General features: G+C 41.7%; 1 protein-coding gene across 2 annotated transcripts in view; it reads left to right on the top strand.

Moving 5' to 3' along the window:
• The window catches only part of EXOC2 (exocyst complex component 2), a 77,111-nt gene that overhangs the window by 42,989 nt on the left and 15,766 nt on the right, over positions 1 to 18,356 (top strand). For both annotated transcript variants that reach the window (XM_035126366.2, XM_035126367.2), the window contains exons 14-23: positions 925 to 993; positions 1,646 to 1,803; positions 3,067 to 3,188; positions 4,089 to 4,150; positions 4,840 to 4,920; positions 5,530 to 5,589; positions 6,471 to 6,532; positions 7,559 to 7,625; positions 8,618 to 8,734; positions 10,514 to 10,655. In XM_035126366.2, the coding sequence (XP_034982257.1) occupies positions 925 to 993; positions 1,646 to 1,803; positions 3,067 to 3,188; positions 4,089 to 4,150; positions 4,840 to 4,920; positions 5,530 to 5,589; positions 6,471 to 6,532; positions 7,559 to 7,625; positions 8,618 to 8,734; positions 10,514 to 10,655 (940 nt within the window). The remainder of the gene's footprint in view (positions 1 to 924; positions 994 to 1,645; positions 1,804 to 3,066; positions 3,189 to 4,088; positions 4,151 to 4,839; positions 4,921 to 5,529; positions 5,590 to 6,470; positions 6,533 to 7,558; positions 7,626 to 8,617; positions 8,735 to 10,513; positions 10,656 to 18,356) is intronic.

The following is an 18,356-nucleotide window of genomic DNA, read 5'->3' as shown; positions in this document are numbered from 1 at the left end:
ATTAGGGTGCTCCTCTCCAGCAGAAGCCCTGGTTATCTCCCACTTGGACTACTGCAATGCGCTCTATCTGGGGCCATCTTTGAAGATGCCTCGGAAACTACAACTAATCCAGGATGCGGCAGCTAGACTGGTGACTGGGAGTGGCTGCGGGGACCATATAACACCAGTCCTAAAGGATCTTCACTGGCTCCCAGGACGTTTCCAAGCACAATTCAAAGTGTTGGTGCTGACCTTTAAAGCCCTAAACAACCTCAGCCCAGTATACCCGAAGGAGTATATCCACCCCCATCGCTCAGCCCAGATGCTGAGGTCCTTCTGGTGGTTCCCTCACTGCGAGAAGCAACGTTACAGGGAACCAGGCAGAGGGCCTTCTCAGTAGTGGCACCTTCCCTGCGGAAGGCACTCGCTTCAGATGTCAAGGAGATAAAGAATTACACAACTTCTAGAAGACATCTGAAGGCAGTCCTGTATTGGGAGGTTTTAAAAGCTTGATGTTCTTATTATGTTTTTAGATATGCTGTAAGCTGCCTAGAGTGGCTGTGGAAACCCAGTGAGATAAATACCAGTAATAAAATTACTACTACTAATATACAAGACAGGAGTGCCTGGCGTGCTCTGGTCCATGGGGTCACGAAGAGTCGGACAAGACTAAACGACTAAACAACAACAACAACAATATACTACTACTACAATAGTCTTCTTTGATTTATTAATTTGCCAAAGTTTTCTGGCATGTTGATATGTTTGATCTAAGCATGAATTTTCTACTGTTTCTTACACTAATCAGACTTTGTCTATTAAGAATTAACCTCAGCATATACCATGACTAAGATAGAATTCATAGACCTGCTGATTTGTTCCAGGTGAATGTTCGCAATGGCTATCATCCATAGTATCTCTGTTGTTGTTTTTCTGTTTCCCAAGACTGCCGAAAAATCAGGCCAAATGGAAAGATCGAAGAAGAACGCTAGACAAAGACAGAATGATTTCAAGGTAAGTAGGTGTGCAGCCACCCAAAGTGGAAGGGTAGAAGACCAGCAGAGGTTTATTTTTAATAATATATTGTAATGGGATGGCCTAATAAGACCATCCCATGAGTCCTCAGTGCACTCAAGCTGCTACCACCCGATCAAGAAGATACTGGTTTTAAAGCTCTATGAGCTCTCCATCCTTACTAGGCCTAGCACCATGCTTCAACTATTTGTTTGCCCTTCAAATAGCTGGTGCAGTTAGGCAGGGCAGGAATTGGCTCTCTCTCTGATGTGGCAGATCTGCAGTAGATTCTCTGGACATTCACATATTATTCACATAATAGCCTTTCCATTGTCTATTTATTGCACATTAGGTATAAGTTAAATAAATTGGAGGAGAGGGGGGAATGAGCAGGAGAAACCCCATATATGGTCTGTTGTTGTTTTAGTTGATATATGCATTGAACTAGAAATAAGTAGAATAATTTAGCAGTTAACTCACCTTGTTCTCTTTAAATGGCAATGGTACCCACCTGAGAGGTGCCGGAACTGGGTTCCAGTGAGTTCCATCTGGGGAAAAAGCCCAGGTCTTATGAATTAACTGGTTACATAAAACACAACTTGTTACACATGTTCCATGTTTATCCACAAAATATTTCTTTTTCCTGATGTAGATGATGATTCAGCAAGTGATGAAGTCCCTGGTCAAACTGATCCGGGGTGCTTTGCTTCCATTCAGCCTGGGAGAAAGTGAACTGAGAGAATATGGTGGCTGGGAGATGAAATCTGAACTTTCTGGCCAATGGTTACCTCATGTCATCCAGACAGTTAGGTAAGTACTGTGGTAATTCAGTAGAACACCTGTGTGCATTGGGATAAGTGGCTAAGGGTTCAGCTTCAGTAAGCTCTGTTCTCTGACCCAGTCGTGGGTCCTGTGTGAAGCCAAACAATGGGGAGTCATGGTGTTACGACAGCTTGGCCCTGATCCAGATCAACAACCCAGGGAAATGGATGGCTGAGACATGGAGAGCAAAGGCAAGAAGGTGTAAACAGTATTTAAGCAGTGCAACTATCCAGGTGTCTGCTCAGTACCTTTACTGGAGTAGATTGATGGCAAGTGGGAAGCACTCAAAAGATGGAGTCAGGCATCAGCTTGTTAGCTGGGGGTTGGGGAGAAGATGGCTTACAGCATTGCCAAGCAGCCGTGACAAAAAAACAAAACAAAACCAGAGTGTGTTATCAAAGCATCAGTATTGTCACCTCTAGGCTTCTTGGGACCACGTAGTGACACACACACAAATATTTGTTTATTTATTTAGAATGCTTAAATAGCCCCGGAACACTCTCAAAACAGCTCTTAAAAGTTCTTCAAGTGATTCTGCCCAAACAGGAATGGAAATTGTTATGTCTATATGAAACCAGGTGGAATCTACACACCTATAAAAAACACTGTGAAAATGCTTTTTTTAAAAAGCGTTTTGAAAAATGCATTGAATTTTGCATAGCTCCGTATCGCCATCTAGTGTCACATTTGTATATTGCACTTTACAACACACTTAAAGCTTCCTATTTGCAACTGTATAGCTGAGGATTATTCAGACAGCATTTCCTGAATGATCCTTGTTCTTCCCTGGTGCCATCCAGGTAACTGCTCCCACTGAGGGCCTCTAATGCAAAGGAAAGGAGTCGAGCAGCTAGAAGTTGCTCAGCTCTGTGATGGAGGCAAATCTTCCATTGCTCACATATGGCCGTTCCCAGGCAACAGCACTTACTGAAATCTTCTGAAGCAAGGAAGAGGAGCTTAGCAGCTGGATCACACACTGTTCGAGATAGAAGTGGCCTCCCTTTCCAGCAGTTGGTAACTTCCCAGGCAGTGCAGAGTATATTGAGTTTGAGAATGGAATTAAGTACCCAGTACAGATGAATAATGATAGCATAGTGGCTCTCATAGAAAAGGGGGGGGGTGCTGTGATTTTGTTATTTTTTTAAGCCTACTTCTCTTCAAATCTTAGGGCGTCTCAAGAAATTATGACTCCCCTTAGCATCTGAACTACATCAAAAACTATAACTTCACATTATTTTCCACGCTTTCCAGGCTTAGTTATGAATCTCTTGCTGCACTTGAAATACCAAATGATATGCTTCAGATCATCCAGGATCTTATTTTGGATCTCAGAGTTCGCTGTATAATGATCACATTACAGCATACAGCTGAAGGTAGTAAAACGCACTTTATTTATCTGTCTTGTTGGGTGTATTTCAACACGAGTGTCCTTCTGATTGGATTTTCCCCCTAAATGATGTTATCCTCTTTGTGATTTTTACCTTTATATATGTCAAGCGTACCATTAAAGGTAAAGGGGCCCCTGACCATCAGATCCAGTCGTGTCCGACTCTGGGGTTACGGCGCTAATCTCGCTCTATAGGCCGAGGGAGCCGGCGTTTGTCCGCAGACAGCTTCCGGGTCATGTGGCCAGCATGACAAAGCTGCTTCTGGCGAACCAGAGCAGCGCACAGAAATGCTGTTTACCTTCCCTATTTATCTACTTGCACTTTGATGTGCTTTCGAACTGCTAAGTTGGCAGGAGCTTGGACCGAGCAACGGGAGCTCACCCCGTTGGCAGGGATTCGAACCGCCGACCTTCTGATCAGCAAGCCCTAGACTCTGTGTTTTAACCCACAGCGCCACCTGGGTCCCTAGCATACCATTAATGCTATTATTTTCAAGTGTTTTAGCAGACTGGGTGTACGGCTGTGTCATCATATTAAAAGTAGAAATGACAATTCAGCAAAGGATTACAAGTACTGGTCTTCACAACAGTCATTTTCACTCTTGTGGCTTCAATATGCCGCATTAGTGTTATATCATAAAACAACTATTTCACACATAATCTCTGTGACACAGCATGGTTTATATCCAACGTGTTACATGCCTATAATTAGCTGACCTGCCTTGCTGTAAGCATGTTTGACACATAATAAAACTGCTACCATCTTTTTAAGGTACCAGCGGCAATGTATTTGGATGACAAATCACTACAGTGATAGACAGAGGGCTTCCGTCATTTTTATTTTTTACAGAAAAATAACCATCTAAAAACTTGTCTTCTTTTGCAGATGTAAAGAGATTAGCTGAAAAAGAAGACTGGGTGGTGGACAATGAAGGCCTAACCAGTTTGGTGGGTATGCTGCTATGTCTGTATTGAATGGTGGTTTCTGTAGCCATGTCCAACTCCCTGCTCAGCATAAAACTGGCTTGGGGTGGAGGTTCTTGGGCCTAGTCTTTGTTTCAGCCTAATCTACTTCAATGGGTGAGTTATGATGATATAGTAGCTTAACCCAATGCATGAGTTGCTGGTGAAAAGTAGCCTCATTTCTTCTCGCTCTTCTGTGAAAATCCCACCCTTTTCTATCCCCTCATATCAGTGAAAACTCTGATACGTGCCCTAGAGATCTTGTCCTGATAGGCCAGGATCAGTGTTAGCAAATGCAATTACATTTATTTGAATTTATACATATATCAATATATGGAGAGCTAGTAAAATATACTGGCATGTCAGACTAGGATCAAGTTCCCACTCAGTATTGAAGCTTGCTGTGTTACTGTTTATCAGCCTGCGATTCATTAATGGGAGAGGAGAGCCCTGTATTGTTAACTGGATAGGTAAGGTATTTTTAATAATGAGATTGCAACATTAACTTCCAATTAACATGGCACTATAGCTGTTACACAATATAATGAGCATATAAATCCCAGTATGGTCTGACTGGACATAAATAGATGGTTGATTGGAAACCAGGACTATTCCACTGCAGTCATGATTTCTAGGTTTCAGAAGTAATTTCTTGTTTATTCTCTACCTTTCAGCCATCCCAGTTTGAGCAGTGTGTTGTGCATTCTGTGCAGTCGCTTAAAGGTGTCCTGGACTGCAAACCTGGAGAGACCAGCGTAAGTCATGTCAGGTCGTGTTTGGGGAAATTCCAGGGTATGAATAGCATGATGGACACTGAAATCCTCTCAACCTCTTACGTATATAGCACAATAATCTGTTCCTTACACACTCCTCAGGATAAATGGAAGGGATTATAAGGAATTCCTAATAATGCTCTAAAGAGGTTGTTCCAATATTATTTGTAGTGCCACTGCATCACACAAACAACGGTAATGCTGGGGAAATGACATTAGCATTGCTCTTCCCATATAACTCCACCCTGCCTGTGCATTTTCTTCATTCTAACACAGGCATCCCCAAACTTCGGCCCTCCAGATGTTTTGGACTACAATTTCCGTCTTCCCCGACCACTGGTCCTGTTAGCTAGGGATCATGGGAGTTGTAGGCCAAAACATCTGGAGGGCCGCAGTTTGGGGGTGCCTGTTCTAACATAACCAGGAATGCCATGAGATGGAGCCAAGAGGAAGTTCTAAGTCTGGCCTTAAGATTTTACTGTTCTACTCTATCGCCATAATATGCTGTCCTCATTTTTTTGTCTTATTCATTTAAAAGGTTTGGGGTTTTTCCTGCTTGCTTTTTTCAGTTACCATTTTCTGTTTCTTTAGGTTTTTCAGCATCCAAAAATACAGGAAGAGGTGTGCCGACTGAGCATTGATATTATGCAGGTAATATAAACGTGTGGGTTAAGGCAGTTCTCTAAGCAGTAAATGTGTGTCTGTTGAATTCTACATACTTGAGAAATCGAGGAGAGCATTCGCTTTTCATACAGTTAGCATTTGGTCTAATTCAGTTAGGGGTGGGTGAGGGTTCAAGAGTAGGTAGCTCAGAATGTGAACTCTTCCCTCTCAAATATGAGTTTGTGTTGTGCGAAGCTCCCTTAGAGCTAGTCCTGACTCACAGTTGCATGCACCCTGCCTCTTCCATATACAACTGGAGATCATGAGTAGAAGGGAGGCCTGGCTGCAAATGACTAAGCCATGTAGCTGAGCAGAGGGGTCTGAACTGAGACCTGCAAATTTGAGAGAGGGAGGAGTTCACATTTCAAATACACAAATACACAACTGCTTTGTGCAACCAGGAACAGTGTGGTGCTATTTAAAGCCTGCATAAGGACTAAACAACTTCTTCCACCGATTTCTTCCTGCAAGTCCATCCTCCCTCTGCATTTGCCATATGAACAAAAGACAGAGCTGAGGTATGTTTCCCTCATAATGTGTGCAGTTCCTGCTTTTTAGCAACAGGCACAACTGAAACATAAAGAACTGCAACCATTGGTACAGGCATACACTTGGGTTTGTTGTCATAGTTCATACCTTCTGTCTGTATTAATTTAATTTCGGCTCTCAAGTGGAGAGGTCTGAGTAATAAAATACAAAAACTGTAATGACACAGGCCATTAAAATTTGGTTAAATTGCAGGTTGTGAGAGTGAAGGGGGGGAATGCTATGAGTATGTGGTTTGAGAGTTTACCATTGGCTAATGATATTCCTAATAGTCAAAGTAGTGGTGTTAAATAGTGATTTCCCCCTCCGTTCATCCTTCACAGGTATTCATTGACTGCCTGGAACAGCTAAGTACCAAGCCTGATAGTGATGTAGATACTACACAGTAAGTAAAATAATCTGGTGGTGCTCTTTTTTGCAATAATCCGCATGCTACTTCTTCCAAAGTTCAACAAGTGGTTTCTGGTTGCATTAATGGTTGATGTGCATGCAAAGAGTAGAATACCATTTCCCCATGGAGAGGGGTACCATGCCTCTCATTAAGGGAAATAATCTGAGGCAGAGTTCCTGCTCATTCCCTCATTGTCTTTCAACCGCCAACACTAAAGCATATCTATTCAGCAGCATCTTTAGCTAGTCTTAGTTTATTGGTATTCTTCCAGTGTTCTGGTTCTTGTTTTTGGAGTTGTTTCTATGGGTTTTTTTATTTAGATATTATGTTTCTGGAAAAAAAGACTTTAAAATGATGGCTTAGGCCAGAGATGGCAAACCTTTAGTCCTCCGGATTGTTATTGAATGACAACTTCCATCATTTGTGGCTGTTGGCTATGCCAGCTGGAGAAAATGGCAATTAAAATCTGACATCTGGACAAGTTTCCAATCCGTGACAGGCTGAGATTGTTCATGAGCCATTAACTCCAGAGGTCCCATTGTCTTCCAGCCATGCTTCATAAGGTCTAAGTGCATGTCTTCTTTGTGGGATCTGTGCAGTCTCATATAGGGGCTATGTCCTTATATTTGAAATAAGGCCTAGCTCACTCCCCACCCATTGAAAGAGATGGAACTGAAGATTCCTAAAGATGCTGCCTCTATGACAGTGAAAAAGAAAAAACTGAAAGGGAAGGTGAGAACCCGTGCCCTGTGGGAGCAGGCTTCCTGCCAAAACCTTTTATCACCAAGCTCTTAAAAGTTCTTTAACAGTGCTTTGCATGGGCATAGATCCCATACTGCATACCAGTAAATAAAATCTGACTTCACAGATGACCACTTGCAACAACTGCAGTTACAAAAAGGCAACCTGTTTTTCTTTGGGTTTAAGTGGCATAAACCCAATTTGAGTTAGTAATGTAGAGATACATTCTAAGTGTTTAGAACAAGTACTTCACCAGTAACTTCTTACAAAATATTTCAGTCTTTCAGCTGATGTTTCATCTTCAGATTTATTTGGAAGTATCCATGAAGACTCCAGTTTGTCTTTGGTAAGTGTGACTTACCTTTACGTACACATACGGGCAGAGTAATCCAAATAATATGTGTCAGTGTACTTTATGCTGGTGTGACAAAAAGCTGCATCACAATCCAGAAATCAAAGTTGTTAAAATTAAAGCAAAGGGATACTTACTAGGAATCCATGTGAGTGGTAAAGCTCTTATCATTTCTGAGCCCTTCATTCAGCTTCAGTACTTAAAAGTTGGTGTTGAGTCTGAGTTGGTGACTGGCCTGAAGGTGGGTTTTTATTTTAAAAAATCAGAATCCTATGTTCTTTCATATCGCTCCCAAGATCCCAAAGGAGTTCTCCATGTTATTAAATTTTCAGGTGCATTATGTCTCAGTCAGGTATTTGGGCATACATAGAACTAAAATCTAAATATATATTTTTTCCATCATTAAGTATGGCCTTGTGTGGGATCAAATAAATAAGGCTTTGTCCGGGTGGAAGCTAAATATTGCTATTATGGACAGATTAGTTGCAATTAAGATGAAAGCCCTATCGAAAATTCTATTTTATGTTCCGAACTCCCCTCTTTAGACCTCTGGTAAACAGCTTCAGTTACAGCAAAGAGAGATTAGCAGTACATTTTGAGGATTTAAAAATGGCCTCTACCTTATGGAAGTGGTAGCCAAATAGCAATGATACAGAAACTCCACTGCCCACTCAAGTGAGGACAGGTAGGCAGTGTTGCAGCAAGAATCTCATGGTTGGGGATAATACTACAGACTTCCTGGTTATGCTGCAAGCTATGCAAATAGGTTGGCAGTTCATCTGTGTTTTGTGCCCATGTTAAGGTTACACTTGTCTTTCAGACAATTCTATTTTAAAGTCTCAGTATTGCCCCATGGTCATAATTTGTAACCTTAGCCTGATTTCTGTCTTAAACAACAATTGCTTTCTTCTTAGCAAAATTGTTTACCTGTGTGCCTCTCTTGTACCATTAATTCATTTTTCTTGTTGAAATCTTCCTTGATTTAGGAGCGGAGACTTCTAATTGTGCTTAGCAACTGCTGCTATCTAGAACGTCACACTTTCCTAAACCTAGCTGAACACTTTGAGAAACATGGCTTCCAAGGAGCTGAAAAAATCACTCAAGTAAATATCTGATCTCAATTCTTTCAGTCTCTGTTTTCAGTAGGCTTCCAAAATAAATTATAGATAAGATTAGCACCACTGAATAGAAACTTAATCTGCAATTGCTCAGAAACTAGCTGCCGCATTCTGGATTAGTTGTAGTTTCTGGGTCACCTTCAAAGGTAGCCCCATGTAGAGCGCATTGCAGTAGTCCAAGCGGGAGATAACTAGAGCATGCACCACTCTGACGAGACAGTCTGCAGGCAGGTAGGGTCTCAGCCTGCGTACCAGATGGAGCTGATAGACAGCTGCCCTGGACACAGAATTGACCTGCGCCTCCTTGGACAGCTGTGAGTCCAAAATCACTCCCAGGCTGCGCACCTGGTCCTTCAGGGGCACAGTTACCCCATTCAGAACCAGGGAATCCTTCACACCTGCCCGCCTCCTGTCCCCCACGAACAGTACTTCTGTCTTGTCAGGATTCAACCTCAATCTGTTAGCCGCCATCCATCCTCCAACCGCCTCCAGGCACTCACACAGGACCTTCACTGCCTTCACTGGTTCTGATTTGAAAGAGAGGTAGAGCTGGGTATCATCCACATACTGATGAACACCCAGCCCAAACCCCCTGATGATCTCTCCCAGCGGCTGCATGTAGATGTTAAAAAGCATGGGGGAGAGGACAGAACCCTGAGGCACCCCACAAGTGAGAGCCCAGGGGTCTGAACACTCATCCCTCACCACCACTTTCTGAACACAGCCCAGGAGGAAGGAGCTCACCCCGTTACGGGGATTCGAACTGCTGACCTTCTGATCGGGAAGCCCTAGGCTCTGTGGTTTAACCCACAGCGCCACCCGCGCCCCACAAATTGGATAAACCTCTTTAATTTCCTCTCCTGGCTCCCCCCTTTTTTTGCTCAGCTTTTTGAGTTCATGATAGGGAAGGTGTCTGCATTCATGTTCATTTGTTTATCAATTTCCTATGAACAATTTTAGTCAGTGGCATATAGTTGTAATAGTATTTTGTGGCATTAAAAAATTTCAAAGGTATATAAAACATTTTTTAAAAAAATATTAAAGGTAAACACCGCAGGCAAGTGCTGGGGTTTTGCTGCTTAACAAAGAAGAGAAATGTCAAAAGTGGGTGGGAGATGATGTCTCATTGTCCTGAATTTTTGTAAATTGATAACTTACTTTTTAATCTGTAATTAATTTTGACTTATTAGGCCAATATAGTTAGTTTCTTTCACAGAAGTGTGCATGCTTTTCATAGTAAGCCTGTTACTATTACCATTTTCCAGGACACAACAAAGGTGTCTCTAAACAGCTGTATTTATGGTGGCTATATTTTTGTAAATTAGATTCAACCATTCCTTTTCTTCAACCTTAACATTTGCCCATTGTGTAAGTAGAAGTTGCCCCCAACATGCAGCCAAGTAGCAAAACATACCTACCACCCTTCCTTTTGCTCCCCACTGCTCACATGTACTATCAATCGGTAGCTTTTCTGCATATCCTAGGAGGCAGGACAACATCTCAGTCCAGGTGAATGATTAAGGAATATATACTATTCTGGCTGGCAAAATATACCATCCATCTGACTTTGAGGAATCTGCCAGCTTCTTATGAAGAAGCTTCTTGGCTCTTCGTTCATTTTTTAAAACAGAAATATTGACTTCCATAATATACATTGTGTAACGTTCTAAAAGTGTTAGATGCCTGGCTTTTTTAGTAAATGAGGGGAGATTTACACACAATAATACGATTGTAATTAATCATACTTGTGCCTTTTTGTTTCAGGTTAGCATGGACTCTCTAAAAGAACTTGATCAACGATTGTTTGAAATGTACATTGAACTAAAGGCTGATCCGATAGTAGGCTCGTTGGAACCTGGCATTTATGCAGGTTATTTTGATTGGAAAGACTGTCTTCCTCCAACAGGTAGGAATTTTTAAGCCTCTGAAACTGTAGTAGAAACAGATATGAATATATATTTTTAATAAAAAAAATTATATATCAGTACTTAAAGCTTTTTCCTTCAGTGGATCCATTGTATATAATTCTTAGAATGCTTTTCAAATAACCCATATAATTATAGCATCTTCTATCAGTGCTAATCTCTCTGAATTGTTGTTTTTGTTATCATCCACCTTCATTTTTCATACATTTTTGAATAGTTACGGAAAACAACTTTGCTGTTTTTTTTTTACAAATCCATTATATAAAATCTGGTCACTTGTGTATGATACCAGAATGCCATTGTGTAAGAAAATGTGTGAGAATAGCACTTTTAACGGAAGCTTGACCTGACCCACTCCCTAAGATGATGAAAACTGGTATAAACGTGTTTAAGTATAAAATGTGTAATGGGTGTTATTTTCAGTATTTTTTTAAAAAAAAGATGGCTATTCATCAAAGCATATATTTAACAAGCAAATTATCTGTGCCTACTTAGAATTGAGTTTTGTTTAAAAATATGAGCACTCAAGGATCTTTAAAGTTATTTAAAGTTTGGTATGTTGTAGTCTACTGATAGCATCTCTGCCCAGCCTGGGCGCATGCTGAGGCATGCCTGAAGTTCCTGCAGCTACCACTTTGTGGCAGCAGGGAGCAGGAGACTGTGAAGCAGGAACAGTGTAATGTGCCGGAACCGGCATGCAACTTATGTGCAGTTTTGCCCATCGTGCTGATCCTGCTGTTGCCATAAACTTCAGGAATCCTGAAGGTTGCTACATTGGTGGATCTCTCAGTGTGGTTCCTCCTCTCACAAGGTTAGCTATTGCCATTCTCGGTTTGCAGCGATATTTTGTAGGCTGCAGTTTTGTCCCCACTTAACTTAGGAGCAAGCCCCATTGAGCAGAGCAAGAGTTTCTCCCAAGGAAACAGGGGTGGGGTGAAGCTGCATGTGTCATGAAGCTGAGTGTTCCAGAGTGTCCAAAAAGCATCTCTTTGGTCGCCAATATTGATTTTAAGGCTTGCTGAGTACATGTTGACTTCCTGCCTCAGCCACAGGAACCTATTGAGTGTTATCTGGCATTGCACAGGAAGCTTGCTACTGGAAGTAGGTTTTTTCCCCCCTCCAAAATCTACATATGTGCATGGAGGCACATGGAGGCAGTACTCTTTAAATAACGTATCACTTTTTTTTACCTCCTTTCTACACCCATTTTCCACACTAATTTTCAAGCATATTCAATATAACATAGGTCCAGGTCTACAGGCATTTAAGTCATGCTTTGCTGAAAGTAGTGGCACATAGTCAAAATGTGTGAAGGTTTGTGTATGCATATGAACCGCTTGATTACTCAGTAGTTTCGGACGTGCCGCTGCTGTCCTTGATCAAATGAAGTGTGGCACATCTGTATTTTGCTTTCTGCAATAGAGCTTCAGTGTTTGACCTAGATTAGATGGCATACTTAAATCTATAGCAAACTGGTCGCTTGGCTAAGTAGGGCTTAGGAACTGTTGCCACAGATGGTACCATGGGCTGAGCATTGGGAATAGACCAAGGAAACAGAAAATCAGATCCCTTCTATGGCACTTAGGGCTGTATTCCGTGAAACCATTGTGCAAGTGAAAGCCAGTACAATGATCCCCACTAGTGTAACAGGATATTAACAGAACTGTTTTTCAAATACAAATTAATGTTAATTTTAAAAAGAAATGAAGTCCTTATAGATACCAAAGTCTGAAAGACTTAAAGTAAAGGTGTTTATTACTTGAGATGTCTTTGGGGATACCTTTTCTCTCTCTCTCTAGGACATTGCCCCTGCATCTGCTGAAGTAGCTTTTACCTATGAAATTTTATGTCAGAAATGTGTTAGTGTTTTAAAATACCACATAGCTATTCTTCCCCCCCCTTTTTTTTTTTACTTATAGACAGTTTTCAGATCAGTATACAAAATCTAATTCGATCAGGTTTGAGGGAATCAACATACTGGAAAGCAAAAGGGAGGACAGAAGAATGGGGTGAAAGTTGTCATACGGTTAGCAGGAGTTCTTGGACAGTCTTTTTGTGAATATTTCAGTAAGTTGTAAGATGAGTTCATTCCAATAGTAAATTTGTGATCTGTGATAAGGAGTTGTTATTTCTCACTTGCCTATAATTACTAAGCACTGTGAACAGATTAAGAACAAGACTGTCCCTGCCCTCTGGTTTTCAGTCTAAAAGTGAAGACCCCAAAGGAAAAAGTAATGGAGACAAAAGAGAGAAACTTGGAAACTGTGGCATCAATCCTTTCAATTGTGTAGGAATGACCAGCTTGATTGCAAATGGTTCAGAGAGGTGAGGATGGATGCAGTTGAGGGAGAGAAGGAGCCGAATGGCAGCTGATCAATTACTCTAGCAGAGTTGTCCTAGTTAATCCAGTAGGATCTGATTTGTTTCACCTTTTTCATAATAAATTTGATGTGCACGTTTTTTCTCCATGGTGATGTTTGTCCCAGAGTCCCTTATGCACACATTGGTATGGTAATCGACTTCCAGTGACAAGCCACTGTTGCTCTAACTGTTAGCAAGAGATTTAGAATCAGAAATAATAATATTGGTTGGTTGGTTGGTTTTAAATACCCCGCTCTTCTGAGTGGGTCGCCCCAGCCACTCTGGGCAGCTTCCGGGGGGGAAACCCAACACCAACATTTTGAATTGTGCTTGGAAACATACAGGAAGCCAATGTAGATCTTTTAGGACCAGTGTTATGTGGTCCTGGCGGCCACTCCCAGTCATCAGTCTAGCAGCTGCATTCTGGATGAATTGTAGTTTCTAAGTTACCTTCTATAAGGTAGCCCCATGTAGAACGCATTGCAATCGTCCTTGAATAATTTGTGTTTTTGCTCTGACAGGCAACATACCCAGAGGTGCTAGGCAAGGGATAGCAAGATGGATGGTTTAGTGCCTGCCTGTTACTGAGCCAACACTTTGTTTTAGAAACTTGACACAACAGGGTACCCTGAACTTTACAACTCCTGTACCTGTCATTTAAATTGGGTTTACTGGGCATTTGCGCTTTCATTGCCACCAAATCTCATCCTTAAAAGGGTCACCTTTCCACTGATAAGATTTCAGTGGACAGGTAAAAAGGTAAAGGGACCCCTGACCATTAGGTCCAGTCGTGACCGACTCTGGGGTTGCGCGCTCATCTCGCATTATTGGCCGAGGGAGCCGGCGTATAGCTTCCAGGTCATGTGGCCAGCATGACAAAGCCGCTTCTGGCAAACCAGAGCAGCACATGGAAACGCCGTTTACCATCCCGCTGTAGCGGTTCCTATTTATCTACTTGCATTTTGATGTGCTTTCGAACTGCTAGGTTGGCAGGAGCTGGGACCGAGCAACGGGAGCTCACCCCATCACAGGGATTCGAACCGCCGACCTTCTGATCAGCAAGCCCTAGGCTCAGTGGTTTAACCACAGCGCCACCTGGGTCCCTCCTGTCCATCTCAGTGGACAGGAGAGGAGGATTTAATCCCATAAATATAGAATTGTGTAGGGTTGCCATATATATATAAAAGTGAAAATCCGGACAGAGTTGTTGAGGGTTTCTTTTTCGCTTTTTTTTTTAAGAGTGGGTGGACCCTGCCACCTTCCCAAAGCCTGCCTGATTTTGAGAAGGCAGTGTAAGGGCTCTTCCGCAACCCTGGCATTGCTTTTCCAAAGCTCTATGGAAGCTCTCAGAGGGAGGGAGGAGTCTGGAAAGCAGAGAAAGGCAGAGAATGGAAGAGGAAGATGGATCCTGGCAGAAGGAAAGAGAGAGAAGGAAAGGAAAAGGGTCCGGGGAAGGAGGAGAGGGTGCGGGTGGGGGGGGGGGAGAATCCAGGCAGGAGGCAAAGGGCTGAAAAAGCCACGCAATGAAGGGAGGCTGGGATGGTGGCAAGGGAATGTAGCAGAAGAGAAAGCAAGAGTGAGCATCAGAAATCGCAACAAGAGGGAAACACTTTAAAAGCAACTTACAATTTGTACGAGTTTTGCCATCCCAGCAACCCTATATATGTGGGGATGCCATTATAATTTTCATTTTACAGGCTGAGAACAACATGATAACTCGTGCTGTATCCACAAGAGAGACAGAACCATAAATGGTTGGAACGCTTGTAGGTGAGGAAGAACTTAAGAACGAGTCATTCTGCTCAGATCCACTTGGCACTGATTCTGCTTAGGGCCAGCCAGTTAGTATGAGCCCTGGTGGCTCAGAGGTGCACAGAGCAGTGGCGTAACTATACCAGTGCATGTACAGCTTGCTAATGGCATGGGGCCAAGCAGCCCTAGCACCCACAGAAAGGAACACAATGGTTTTCTGTGTACCTATGAAGTCTCACAAATCGTATGAACATAATTGTAGTGCAAGGGGCATTGCTTTCGCCCAAACCAAGCTCCACTGCCTTGCCATCTCAACAGTTTCTCAATATCCAGGATCAATAGTGGGCAAAGAAGGTGGAATTTTGGTCTTATGGCAGTCCCCTGTGCACAAAAAATATATACTAGACTTGCCTTAACCACTATAACTCAGAATTTTTTGAGAGGTGATGAGTAAGAAAAGAAGACAGAATATAATATTCTTTCATTTTGAGGTCACATGTTTATTTGGAACTTATGTTCCTTCTTTCATTATGTGTGCTAATATAATACTGGTTGTTTAAACCCTTCTATTTAAGATTTAAAATGCTGTGCAAATAAATAACCCTTGCTTTTATTAACAGGCAGTTGCATGGGCCCAGGTATTGACTAAACACTTCACCATGGTTTTTATTTTATATTATATTATTTATTGAAAAACAAAAAGTACAAAATTACAAGTGCACAGGGTAAGAAAAGGCACAAAAAGAAGAAGAAACAAGAAATAGTACCCATGAAGAAAACAAAACAGAAAAAAGATATTGTGTACATTACCCCAAAAAGAGGGGAAATCATTACTGTGGCTAACCAGACCTTAACCTAATATGGTATTTATAAAAATGAATTCCAAATATTGTTAAATTTGTCCATGGCAAGTCCGTGTTTGTGTGCAACTTGTTCATGTGTAGCAAGTTTGTCCATATCTTCCAGTTCATTCAATACCATTCATTTTGCCATAGGAAGGACCAGAGAGTCCATTCATATTGTCCCTTTGTTAGATTCCTTGTGTTGGGTATATAATTCAAAAGGGTGGTATGGGATGAAAAGGATAAAACGTACAGGTCAGATCCAGTATCATAGACTTCCCCTGTGCGATCTTGGCCCACATATTTTCTCATTGCTTTCCACCTTGCCAGATAGAATAATGACGACCAGCCTTGCAAGATTGTTGTGTTAACAAGCATAGTTTTGTACAATAAATATTTGAATCTGTTTTAACAAAAGTGCAATAGAACATGGTTTGAAGGGAACAATATTAAATCCTTCACTTGATTCACTAGACAGATAAGCCATGAAAGTGGCATGAAAATAAAGCTATTGCGTGTGATAGTCGTGTTTACTGGCAAGGTCTGAAGCACACTTGTGTGTTTGCTTCAACACACTTGTTTGCAAGCTTTTCCATGACTGGAAGCCCCAATCATAAAAGGCTTTCCATTCAGGCATTCTAAGTTAATGAAATCACCTTGGGGCAGGGGGTGCAGCGAGAAGTGTGCTAGCTCTCTGCACCCCACTTGATTCAGTTTATTTGTCTAGGCTCACCATGCGTGTTAGAACCCTGATTTGACAGGAGCTGACCCAAGATGAGGAGGCTGCCATCTTCACACTGTCACAGACACACACAAAACATTTGGAAGGTAGTGAGAACAACTGTGGTGGTAGGGTAGAGCTAATACAATAGTAGGGATGCGGGTGGCGCTGTGGTCTAAACTACTGAGCCTCTTGGGCTTGCCATTCAGAAGGTTGGCAGTTTGAATCCCCACGACGAGGTGAGCTCCCATTGCTCTGTCCCAGCTCCTGCCAACCTAGCAGTTCAAAAGCATGCCAGTGCAAGTAGATAAATAGGTACTGCTATGGCGGGTAGGTAAACGGCGTTTCCATGGGCTCTGGCACTTGTCACTGTGTCCCACTGCACCGTAAGCAGTTTAGTCATGCTGGCCACATGACCCGGAAAGCTGTCTATGGACAAACGCCGACTCCCTCGGCCAGAAAGTGAGATGAGCACCACAACCCCAGAGTCGCCTTTGACTAGACTTAACCATCCAGGGGTCCTTTACCTTTACCTTTTTACCTAATACAATAGTGCATGCAGCTCTTCCCCTCCCCACATCCCAGCTTGTGTGATGATTATGGTGCACAGAATCTGAAGATTTTGTAGCAGAGGGGGGAGTATTGCACAGCTGCAAAACCTGATTGACCAGAGACTGTAGCACCCTGGACTCCTGGGAAGCAGAGGTGAGATATAAATGCAAATAAATAAAATTAACAATTTACCTGTGGGCAATTACTTTTTTCTGGATGTACTACCTTGAAGTGACTGTTAAGCTTGACGTTTCCCCCAATAAATAAAGAAATAAAAGGAACTGTTTGAATCTTTGTATTGAAGCACAACCATAGCAGTGAATTCCTTTACTACATCAGAGTGTTCTCGGGCACTCTTCAGTTAACAGAGTTGGGTTCACCAGTAAGTTAAACTATGAAAACAGTTTATTGGTGGGCAACAGGAAAAGAACTTGGTTTGTTTGGGGGTCCCCCCCCAAACACGTGACTTTAGTAGCTTTCAACATAATGTTTTTCGATCCATGGTTTTTTTGGTGGAGTTTTAGGTTTAAAAAAACCTTGGCTGGTGAATTGAATGTAAACCTTAGTCTGGAGCCAAGCTGTAATATTGGGAGATCGAATGATCCATTAACCAGTATAGCAGGGCCATTGTAATAGCAAACATTTCATTATTTTAAAATTTCTCTACACTCTGCTTAGCAATTTCAATTTAATGAAACACTTCACAATTTTATTAATGTTTGGATGAGATTAGAGCTCTGGACTTGTTCTTTAGCTTGGAGTGATTCAGAATTATTAAACCCTTAACTTTGAACTGTGAAAAATCTTCAGCTTTCCAGTTCTTTACTTCATTCATAAGGTTAGATAAGTTCCAAATGTTGAATTTTGAGCTGAGTGCCATAGCTCACACTAGAAAAACAAATCACTTTCCATTCTGCCACTTTCCCAAGTATATAAGATTATGGTTCATTTTGATGATGATTCTTTGGAAGTAGAAAATGAAGCGTGAATTGCTAAAAAACATTTAAAGGTGTGTATTAGGAAAGTTTTGTAGTTTCCCTCTGAGTGGAGTAAATAGGAAGCTACTTAAAAACCATGTAGCATATAGTGTGTAAAAGTATCCCATTTTTATCAAAGTATGCCAGTTCAATCCTTCTAAACTGCAATTTTGTCTTATTATCTTGTGGCATTTAATTAATTGTTTGCATCTCATTGGGCTCGCTATTAAAATCTTCAAACACATTGAGAGATGACATTCTTTTCAGGAAGCATAATATCTGAACAAGCATGATGAGATCTTAATAGGCTGCCAATGTTTGCGCAGACTTTAATGGATCCAGCAGTCTTGAGACAAGGATGGGTATTACAATTAGACTGCAAAAACCGAGGCTGCAATCCTACTCCTACTTACCTGGGAGTAAGCCTCATTTAAGTCAATAGTAAACCTGATAAGGATTGTGCTGTAAATAACTGAA

The sequence above is a fragment of the Zootoca vivipara genome, chromosome 8 (assembly GCF_963506605.1).
Source record: "Zootoca vivipara chromosome 8, rZooViv1.1, whole genome shotgun sequence".
NCBI lineage: Eukaryota > Metazoa > Chordata > Lepidosauria > Squamata > Lacertidae > Zootoca > Zootoca vivipara.
This window is presented reverse-complemented; position numbering and strand designations above follow the sequence as displayed.